Source organism: Panonychus citri, unplaced genomic scaffold (genome assembly GCF_014898815.1).
Source record: "Panonychus citri isolate SS breed McGregor unplaced genomic scaffold, ASM1489881v1 Contig00111, whole genome shotgun sequence".
NCBI lineage: Eukaryota > Metazoa > Arthropoda > Arachnida > Trombidiformes > Tetranychidae > Panonychus > Panonychus citri.
The window spans coordinates 589,480-600,287 of record NW_026515516.1 but is presented as its reverse complement, the minus strand read 5'-3'; the positions used below and the strand labels follow the sequence as shown (position 1 = coordinate 600,287).

The following is a 10,808-nucleotide window of genomic DNA, read 5'->3' as shown; positions in this document are numbered from 1 at the left end:
TCCGTTTCATAAACTGTTGTCTCTTCCATTATCGAGAATCTATTGTTGGCAATTTTAATGTAGACCAATTTCAGCGGTGAGTGATTACAATTTCTTCCCCAGAAGCTTTGATAGCTTTGCTCATTGGGCACCATGAAAGTTTTTCGTTCAACGATTATGTCAAAAATTGGCCATTCCTTTTTGTCACTTGCAACTTTTTCAACCGCTCGTAGCATTGATTTCAGCCAAATGTGAACTGGATTTTCTAAACCAAAGATTAGAATCGGTACCCATGGCGAGATTTGAGATCTTAAGTTCAGGGCGTTTTTTAGCTTTTTGTTTACAGTGTTTTGAATATTTGAGATGAGATTAGGATAATTGAAATTCTTATAAAGAGCATGAGGTCCAAGCTGGTACAGCATCGAGTTGTAATAAGCTGAAACTATGAGTCTCCTGTGGTGTATCGGCAATTTGTTGACAGTCTTGAATTGTGAAGCAATTGTTGGTGTGAATTTGTTGATTAGCATTTCAAGTTGTTCATTGTTAAGTGAGTATTTTACTAGTTTACCGGCAACCTTTTCATTCATTGATTTCGAGTGTAAGATTTTTGTCTTTGATTGGTTGACATTCAGGTTAATCGCTTTGAGCTCTTCGATCACAATTTCTAGATGTTTATCTTTTTCACTTTCTGTTGTTAGGATAATAATGTCATCCGCGAACGCTATTAAATTGACCTTTTTGTTTTTAACATTCTTAATCGCCTTATTCAGACCAATTATAAACATGATCGGTCCAAGTGATGAGCCAGCGGCTGTCCCAATATCATCTCTCTTGTAGAGTATTTTTTTCGACTTTTTATATTTTAAAGTTCTGTTTTTGTGGAACGATTTTATCATTGATAAAGTTCCCTGGTCGATTGCTCCTTCTAGCTCCTCATAAATTGCTTCAATTGAAATGTTGTCAAAAGCTTTTTCAGCATCGATTGAGACTGCTATTCCTTTGTCCAAATGTTGTGTAAGTATCACATGAAAGTCATCGACATTTAATTCAGAATGATAAGCGAACTGAGTCACTGGTACTAATATTTTTGATAATACTTTTTGTACTCTTTTCGTGAGTAGCTTATCATAAATTTTTAGTACAAAACCAGAGATTTTTATTAGTCTTAGACTGTTATTTGGTTTTGGAATGAAGTGAGCACCAAAACATTTGATCTCTGGAGGTATAATTCCTAATTCGAAGGATCTCTCGATAGCTTTTACAATCGTTGATTTGTTATGTTGCCAGAATTTTTTCCAGGTGCTCATTGAGAAATTGTCCGCGTTGCCCGATGTCTTCTTGAAGTTTAAATTCAAGGCCCACTCAATTTCTGTTTCACTTAATTTGGACCCAGTTGACTCTTCTCTCACTTGTTGTGGTGGTTCGTCTTTGAAAGCCGTAAGGTCAGGACCAGGAATTGATTGATTCTCATTTTTCAGAATTTCTGCTAACCCTTTTTTTGTTCTCAGTAGTTTATTTATTATTTTCCATGTTTCCTCTGAGCTTTTCCTAACTTTGTACATATATTTAAAGATTCCTTTTTTTCTACTGATTCTTAACTCTAAACATTTTTTCTCAAGTTCTCTAATTAATTCTCTGTCAGCTTTTTGTCTCTTTAGTCTCTGGATCTTAGTTCTGAGTTTCCTAATTCGTCTGTTTGTTGTTGACTTTCTAATAGACTTAAATTTGGTGTATTTGTCTACAAAGTTCATGAGATCTCGAAAGAAGACTTCAGGGTTGTTGCTGTCACTGTTAAAGACTAAGTTAGTTAAATAGGTGATTTTACTTCTCTCTGAGTTTCTAATGAAGGGGGGCGAAGGTTCTATTGTTAGCTTAAATTCCCTGTGATCAGTTATGATTTCTCCCCACTCACATTCGATATTTTTTATATTTGAGAGAATCAAATCAATCCAGGTCCTTCCAAAAGGGGCTTCAAAGGTGTGATTATTACTTGTTGGCTTATTGATCACCTCCAGATTTTTCCTTTTGATAAGTTCCTCCATCGATTGGCCACTTTTTTGACTTGTTTTCATCGACCACAGTCGACTTTCACAGTTTATATCCATTGCGATAATTGTCGGCAAGTGGACAACTTTTTCAATCATCTGCACTACATTACTGAGGTTAATTCTATGGTTTAATTGTTCGATGTAAGCCCCAATCACAAGGCATTGTTTCTTTTTATAACACACGAGAGCGATGATACATTGTTTCACTGTTGTATCAGCTATTCTAAGTTCAATGTCGCTTGAAGTTATCATTATCACATGATCATTTATTACAATGTTTCTTTTTAAGAAGTCAATTGAGGTCGACCTATTCGCTTCGACCAGTACTAGAACTGTCGATTTGCTGATTAATGTTTCATCGATAAGTCGCCTTGTTATTTCTCTACTCTTCCTTGCATTAAGATAACGTAATGTTATCCTCTGGCTTAAGGAGCCATTCATATTGTACACTGTGATGTTGTGAGGCTTGAGCGTAAAGTAGTTTCACCACTGGACAGGTCGTTGAGTCCGCTCTGTGTTCTTGACCACAGTGAAAGCAGGTTGGTTTTCTCGCACTACACTGATTTTCATGGATTAGTCCACAGTTTATGCAGCGCCTCGAGCAGTCGCGATTATCTAAGTGAGCTGTTGACAAACACCGACAGATTTTCACATTTATATTATCAAAGACTTGATGAGTGTTACCCATGAAGATTATTAGTCCATCGCTGTCCAAGATTTTCTCTCTATTATGATGACTGATGTTGAGTTTAATCTTTTTTATATTTTCTTTTTCCTCCATACAGCTTACAAAGGTTTCACTGTCCTCCCTGAATTCATTGGAGATGGAGATATTGTTGGTTGCGATGTTAAGTGGTATTTGTGGCCAGTTTTTTACATGAAAATAAACTGATGAGGGTATTGGTACAAACTTAAAAATGTCGACCACCGGAAGATATCTTGTGAGTAACAGTTGAGCTTCTCTTTTCGCCACTGCGGACACTGTACCAATTTCCAGTCTTTTTGTCCTCTTCTTGAGCTTGAAGTAGGTGAATTTTTTTGTTGAGTTTTCAATTCTTGATATTATTAGATCGACCGCATCCTTGTTCATTTCCAGGGTAGGAAAGGAGAGTTGAATCGAATTTGTTTTGTCACAGTGTTTAAAGGTTTTTATCCATCCTAAGCGAGCGGCTTGAAGTTCACGTTTTACACTTTTGTCCATTTTGACTTTCTGAATAAAGTTATATTAAGGGAGGTTAAAGATATAATGACTGAATGAGGTGAGGAGTTTGTTTCTTGTTGTAGTTTGTGAGTCAGTTTTTAATCATTAGTTTAATTGTTAGCACTTAGATTATTTCTACACTTATTAATGATTTCTTTGAGTTGATTGGATTATTTTCCTTGTTAATTGTTTCGTTTACTTAAGCTAATTTAAATTGTCTTATTCTTGTTACTTAATTGTTGTTAATTAAGTTTCGAGAAACATTTTTGCTTGGAAAAGTTTATTTATTGATTGTATTCAATTTGCACGGAGGTGAGAGTTTACAGGCATTGGTTAGAAATTGTCAGTTGTTTGAATTAGTGTGTTAATTGTTAGGTTTGGATAGTATTTGGGTTAATTGTTTCTCTCTATTGAAATTTGTTATTAATGTTGACAGACTTTTTTTCGATCAACTAGATGGCAGCAGTTTCGTTTTCTTTTTTTTTGGAATTTTTGTTTATTTTGTTTTCTATTCTCTCTCTCTCGTCATCTAAACAAAATAATCTCTTCTTATCATGATTACGATTTACGAATTAATCTAATGATTACAATTAACTTATTATATTCTTGTGATTCAATTGATCTCTTGTTTCTTTGGAATCATCTTCATCTCTTGAAACAAATTGTTCGCTTTCAAAATCGATGATCCATCTCTCTCTCTCTCTCTTTTACCTGACGATGAATATGATGATAGTGATGATGATGTTCCAACATTTCTAATTGTGAATCTCTCTCTCTTTTTCTCTTTCTTTTGCTGAGATTCTTTTTTTTTCTAAACCGGTTTATCACTTCAATCCACTCAACTTCAAAAATTATCATTCGTTTGTTAATCACCAAGATTGAATCACCAAAAAATAACAACAAAAAAACAACAACAATAACAAATACAGTTAAATTATGATAATTGGTAAAGTCTACTCAATATTATATAGAAAATGAAACAAGATCGTCGTGATCAGACTGGAAAATCAGGACACTCACCATTTATTAATCGAGCTCTACCTCCATTGCCCAAAGATAATAAGGAAGGTGATGATTGTAACCACCATGAGGGCGAAAATGGTTCCACCGAGGCAGAGGATAGACAAAAGGATTATTGTGATTCCATTGAGAAGGTTAAAGATTGCGGATGGTATTGGGGACCAATTTCCGGGGAAATGGCGGAGGCCATTCTACATAATGAGCCCGATGGTAGTTTTATAGTTCGTGATTCAAGTGATGAACATTATTTCTTCAGTTTAACATTCAAATTGGAAGGTTTTGTTAGACATGTTCGCATTGAACATGATCAAGGTAAGTTTTTCCACGAACAAAAAAAAATCTATCAAATAATCGTAATTGTTATGCTTTTCCATCCATCAAAACTGGTCATCAATTTAATCAATACATAAAATGATAATAATCTCATAAAGTTATCGGTTAGTCTCTCAAATCAATCAAAGTTTTCTAACAAAAATTGATGTAACCAGTTTCATCATTAATGACACTCTTATAATCATCTAATCCTCATTACAACCATCAATTAATTTAAAAAACAAATCCTCATTTTGAATGGTAACATTATGATTACTGTCGAAATCATTATCATGTTAAGTTTTTGATTTTTTTTTCTTTGTCGAGGAAAAATCAAACAACTTACCTTGAAATGATTTTTTTCGTTGATTAAATTGGATTAATGGTGATTACACTGACTTACTTTACAGAAGATTGAAGATTACGGCTCATTGAGTTAAATCACTATTCGCATTAGATTGTTACAATCAATTTTATTCTCATTCTTTTTTCTTCTTAAATCCTCATTGAACAAATATTTCACTTCAACAATTTAAATTGTATTTTTTACTTTTCTTTTTCATCATCATCATCATTAACATTCAGATCAACATGAATATAAGATTGTAGCTCAACCCCAACAACAAAATGCCAATCCCATAGACTATTATGTTTATATTGTTAACGTTGATTATTATGATTAACTTTTTCTATTTTTCTCTCTCATTCCATTCATCCAATGGAATTTGATATTTTCCAATTTCATTTGCAATTCAAATCTCCTCACATTGTGTATTTATCATCATCAACATAATTTTATTCATAATTTTCTTGTTACATGATTTACCTTTGAACTAATTTTGGTTTTCCTTTATTTATTTTTCCTTTTTGTCTGATTTCAGGTACTTTTAGCTTTGGATCACGACAAAAGTTCAAAAGTAATACTATCGTTGATTTTATCGAAAACTCCGTCGAGCATTCAAGAAGTGGTCGCTATCTATTTTTCTTACATCGTTTACCTGTTATGGGCCCGATGCGTGTCCAGCTACTCCATCCCGTTTCTAGATTTAAAAGGATCCAATCGTTACAACATATGTGCCGGTAAATTTTCCCTTCAATCACAATTAGATTACCACTAATTAGAGAAACCATTTACACATAAACACTTTATCAATTAATCATCTATCAATTAACCAATCCTACCCTCAGTTTGGTTAATTATGTGTTGTGTGGGTTTGCTAATTTCACCTTGTAAAAATAACCTTACTATTGATACTTTTATTTGTCTTCTCATTGCTAATTGTCATTTTCTTTTTCATTTTCTTTTTCTTCATCTCTAGATTCGTTATTCTAAAATATGTTCGTCGAGATCTGATTGATCATTTACCTTTACCACCTCAGTTGAAATCTTACCTGAATACACCTTATTATTATTCGGAAGAATTGACTCTCTTCGAGAAAGCAAAGAAAGATGAAGAAACTTCAACATAATTGAAATCCTTTAAAATCACTTGTTCTAGTCCTGACACACCAACAACAATCAACTAATTATAAAAGATTATCTCTAATGGAGAGTTTTTTTTTCTTCTTCTCTTTTTTTTCTTGATGAGTTACAAATTCGTCATGATTATCGTTCACCATGATTTCTAATCAACGGAAGAAAATCATGCAAATAAAAATTATATCAACATTCTCATCACTCCAACTATTTTTTGTCTTTTAACAATTTCTTGTGAAACAAATTAGTGGAATCGTTATTTTAAACAGCTCTAACAGCAATTCTATCATTTAATTAACTTATTATTATTATTACTTAGAAATCATGAAACAAAGTCAAATAAAAATCATCACAAATGTTCAACTAATTGCGTTTTCATTATGATTTGAATCTTCACTTGATTTTTTAAACTGTTTGGATGCATAGAAATCCTTTTTTGCCGCATCCAAGAGGACGTTAGTTAGATAACTTTTACGTGAAGTATATTTGGGTGGTTCGATTGGTGGAAGTGGATTACCTGAAGAAGAGAGAAGGAAAAAGATAATTGAACAATTAGAATCGATTTTTTTTTCTTCGAGTTTCTAAGAAAACAAACCTTTTAATTCAAGGCAACCTCTGTCATAGAATCTACATTTTCCAAGAATAACATCTTCTCTATCCCTTGTATCGGATAATAACCATAATTTGGTGAAAGATTGGGTATAATCCATGTACCTGGGAACCAGAACTTTGAATAGCTTATGGACCAACTGTTTCTCCTACATGAGATAAATAGACAATTGAAAAAGTTGATTAGTTTATAATTACAATCAATCAATAGAAATTCAATGATTCAATGAAAGAGAGAAAGAAAAATACGAACATGAATATAGAAATCAGCTAATTCCATGGTAGGGATATGACGATCTCCATTCCTCATGGCTTCAGTGATTAACTAAATGATTAGGGAAAAAAAGAATTGAATTGAATTGAATTAAATTGAATGTGAGAGAAGAAAAAAAAGATTCTTTTATACAGATTAATCATGAAGAAGAATAAAAAAGCACAATACCCGTTCAGTGTATCCTTGAACTTCCAAAGCTCGATGATGAGGTAAAGTGATCCTTTCGAACTTAATTAAATCAGTAACTAATTTACCAATTAAAATTAAACGACCAGATCCATGGCGCAACCATTTAGATGCCAATTTAATTGGTTTCCTATTGACCACAACATCGGGTGGAAGAGCTGGAATAACTTTCCTATTGACTGGTGGTGGTCGATTGAGAGCATCGTTGAAGAAACGAACCATTTTGCCAATTTAAATAATCAAAGAACAGGATCACAATTAGAAAATTAAATGCAAATAATTAAATTAGAAAAGTGATCAATCAAAACAACAAAACTCTAACATGTGAAAGATCATCTGGAGACTCGATAAGGATCCGAATCTCTTGGATTCGAATCCAACCTCATGTTTTCTTTTTTTTTCTTAATTGTTTAGGAGTGATTTTCGATTTGTGGTTAAATTGTTCTGCTTGGAATTGTTCTGTTTATAGTTATCATGATAATCGGAGTCAAATGTATCAATTGTTCTCCTCTGATTGGATTAAATTCAAATCGTTTTCTAGTTCGATTCTATTCCCATTCAACTCTATTGAGAAAAACCAATCATCATTTTCACAATCAACAGGAACAATTTTCATCTTCAAACTCATCAATTAACAATAGAACATCAAATAATCATGTTTATCAACATACTTATGGATCATATCAATCAATGGTTGACGCAGAAAAGGAAGAAGCCAAAAATTATATTCTACTTGAGGATAAAACGTTAAGACTAAAAGTGACCGAAAAATCAATTTTGGAAACAATTTTAGATTCACCTGTTAACAATTATTGGGATTATTGGATTAAAGATAAACACTTTTTCTTAATTCGTCTCAAAGATTCGGAAGAGTTCATTTCGAAAAGTAAATCAATTATTTGTGAGGCTAAATTTCCCATCATGTCAAAATTTTTTTCTATCACCAAGTTACCTCATAGTGAGAAAAAACTACCAGAAATTGCCAAAAATCGATCGGACATTCGGTTGAATCGACAATCTTGTAAATTGCCAGAGAATTTGGATCCAAATCGTCCAGTTGATGAAACGATGAGAAAATTTATTCGAAATTTAGCCTTAAGTGAATTAGAATGTAAATTGAAGTTTTTCATCATCAATTCGTTTGAGGAATTGTTGTGCCGAGGAGTTTTTGGTGCTTTCCAATTGACCCCCTTCGGGTCGAGTGTCAATGGATTAGGTTGGGGATCAAGTGGCCTTGACCTTTGTCTTACAACTAAATATCAGCCCGATCCGAATCCAAACTTTGTCGCTTCTTCTGCTGGACTACTTGATGGATCAATGAAACGACAGCGATGCATCAAAATGTACACAACACTAATGAGAGTTGGTCTAATTCCGGGTGTTAACAATGCGAATCAACCAAACAATCAGACTGTCCAACTTTTCTCAAATTTTACCTCAACCGACATAACGATCACCTGTACTGATCCAGTTACTCTAGAATTTTTTAAAATGTCAGAAATTTTGTACCAATTAACTCGAGCTGATGAACGATTGTTTCATTTATTTCATTTCTGTAAATTATGGGCTGAAGTTCAAGGTTGTATTAGTCCAACTTTTAGTCATTTCAATTTAACCATGCTAATTATCAGTTATCTCCAAGTTAAAAGGCCATTTCCCGTTGTACCTCCATTGGAACCATTTTTTCAATCAACTCAAATCCAATTGGAATCTGAACATATTCAAGATCAATCGTCGTCTTTTACTGACATTTTACAAGGTTTTTTCCATCACATCGGCACCTTTGATTTCACCAGTTCGGGTGCCAATCTATTCCTTGGTAAAACTATTCGCAAACCCAATCGAGATGTACTGTTAATCCTTGATCCCGCTCGAAGTTCCAACATGGCCGTTAAAGTTACCAAGAATGATTTAGAAAATTTAACTCGAATTGCCCTTAAATCTTATCGATTAATGGGATCTGGTTGTAATTTACAAAATCTATTAAGACCAATTGCTCAAGACACTAAGAAGAAAATAAACTAATTAGAAAAAAAGAATATGTAATTAACGTAGAAACAATCAATCGATGAGATATAAAATTATTTTCTTTTGGTAAATAAAAGGAAATTACATTATTGATGAAAATAATAATAAAGGAATGAGGTAATAAGATGATAGAGAGAGAGAGAAGAGGGATAAGAAGGAAGAGAAATTTTTATAATTAATCTAAATTGAACTTGAATTAATTAGCCTTACAATTAATAGAACCTTTTTCTTGAGGTTTCTTGGTGTTTCTGGAAGACTAAAATTGAAATAGCTACTAGGAAAATAATACCAATTATGGCACAAATTAGCAAAAGGAAAAATTTAAGATTAGACATGCTTTGGGGTTTATCATCAATTCGTGGACGGGGTGCGGCAAATGAGCTTGCGGAGGGGAGCATGTGACTACGATCCTCGTTATCGATGGGTGTTGATGAGGTTAATTGGAAAGTTTTGATTCCGATGACATCGTGATTATCTGTTAATTCACCGGTAGCTGCGGTAACACCAATGTAATATCCTGGAGGTAGGAGAACACCTTTTACATTGAAACATTCTTTGAAAACACCTCGAGATTCAAAATCAGTTCCTACTGAGAGAACATCATTCTCATATTTGATCTCTACAAGAGTTTCATGATCAACATTACGGAATTTTCCTTCACATCCAGCTAATTCGGTATGTGTACCATCACGATCATGGTCATAGTGTAAGGTTCCATTGTTAATCATGGCAGAAATATAAGGGTGTCCGTGACTGTGAGCTCCATTCTGGTTAGCATAAGTATCGAAAAATAAACCAAGGCCAACAAAATAATCTTTCGATCCAAAAACGGGTCCTAATAATAAAAGTAGAAAAGGAGTTTGAAAACATTGATATAATTAGACAACAATCGATAGAAACATGCAATCAAAGGGAATGCTGTAATTAGTAATTTCCTGACAACAATAATGTTAAGTAATATTATTTACCTGCTTCAAGAGGATCCTTGACATACCAAAAAGCGAAACCATCACCAAACAATTCTTTCCCTTTTCCAGTGACTTTAAAATGTAATTGGATAGCCCAATTTCTAAAAATGATTGGCTAAAAGGTGGAAATTATGTTAAAAAAAAGAGTAAAAATTAGCAAAAAAATCAACTGAAAAAGAAAACAATCAATAATTACATTCTTATTGTAAAGTCCACCGATTCTACTTTGCTGATCCGCTGTTAATCTAATGTATGACTGTGTCACCATAGTAGATCCAAAAAATTCCCAATGAGGTATAACCATACCGGAGCCTGTTATTGGGGAAAACAAAGACAAACAATAAGAGATAAGAATAAATTGAAGATAATAGAGGAATAGAGATTAAAAAAGACAATCAATTTAAATTAAATTACAAGGTTTTTTCCTTGAGAGAACAAAAAAAATTTCTTCTTACCTTGATATGGTTTAATTAAGGAATGTTCTCGTTTAAAATATTCACCTTCACTATTAACAAAGTAACATAGGAATACAATTATGTAAATAATATTATCAATCAACATTTTGACTAATTAATGGGATTAATTAAGTGAGAATTAAATTAGAAAACAAATGTTTACAATTTTTGACTCTAAAATGAATCGATTATTAATAAGCCGAACTCGCCGCATTCGGTAAATCGGTCCGGGTTTTTGAAAGAATTCGGGT

General features: G+C 33.1%; 4 protein-coding genes across 4 annotated transcripts; 2 read left to right on the top strand and 2 right to left on the bottom strand.

The window, feature by feature from the left end:
- The first annotated feature begins 3,739 nt into the window (after positions 1-3,739).
- LOC128389924 (suppressor of cytokine signaling 7-like) lies at positions 3,740-6,244 on the top strand. The gene is made up of 3 exons (XM_053349584.1): positions 3,740-4,560; positions 5,442-5,640; positions 5,880-6,244. Exons 1-3 carry the CDS (start codon positions 4,203-4,205, stop codon positions 6,028-6,030), a joined length of 708 nt encoding a protein of 235 aa, XP_053205559.1. The 5' UTR covers positions 3,740-4,202; the 3' UTR covers positions 6,031-6,244.
- Positions 6,245-6,293: 49 nt separating this feature from the next.
- LOC128389925 (39S ribosomal protein L17, mitochondrial-like) lies at positions 6,294-7,450 on the bottom strand. Its single transcript, XM_053349585.1, has 4 exons — positions 7,089-7,450; positions 6,900-6,971; positions 6,633-6,795; positions 6,294-6,554 (listed from the first exon to the last, which is right to left on the bottom strand). The coding sequence occupies exons 1-4, from the start codon at positions 7,326-7,328 to the stop codon at positions 6,397-6,399; spliced, it is 633 nt and encodes a 210-aa protein (XP_053205560.1). The 5' UTR covers positions 7,329-7,450; the 3' UTR covers positions 6,294-6,396.
- A 346-nt stretch (positions 7,451-7,796) lies between these two features.
- Positions 7,797-9,131, top strand: LOC128389954 (poly(A) RNA polymerase, mitochondrial-like). Its single transcript, XM_053349613.1, has one exon. It carries the CDS (start codon positions 7,797-7,799, stop codon positions 9,129-9,131), a length of 1,335 nt encoding a protein of 444 aa, XP_053205588.1.
- Positions 9,132-9,173: 42 nt separating this feature from the next.
- Positions 9,174-10,746, bottom strand: LOC128389921 (vesicular integral-membrane protein VIP36-like). Its single transcript, XM_053349579.1, has 4 exons — positions 10,558-10,746; positions 10,299-10,414; positions 10,103-10,217; positions 9,174-9,969 (listed from the first exon to the last, which is right to left on the bottom strand). Exons 1-4 carry the CDS (start codon positions 10,661-10,663, stop codon positions 9,347-9,349), a joined length of 960 nt encoding a protein of 319 aa, XP_053205554.1. The 5' UTR covers positions 10,664-10,746; the 3' UTR covers positions 9,174-9,346.
- Positions 10,747-10,808: the final 62 nt, after the last annotated feature.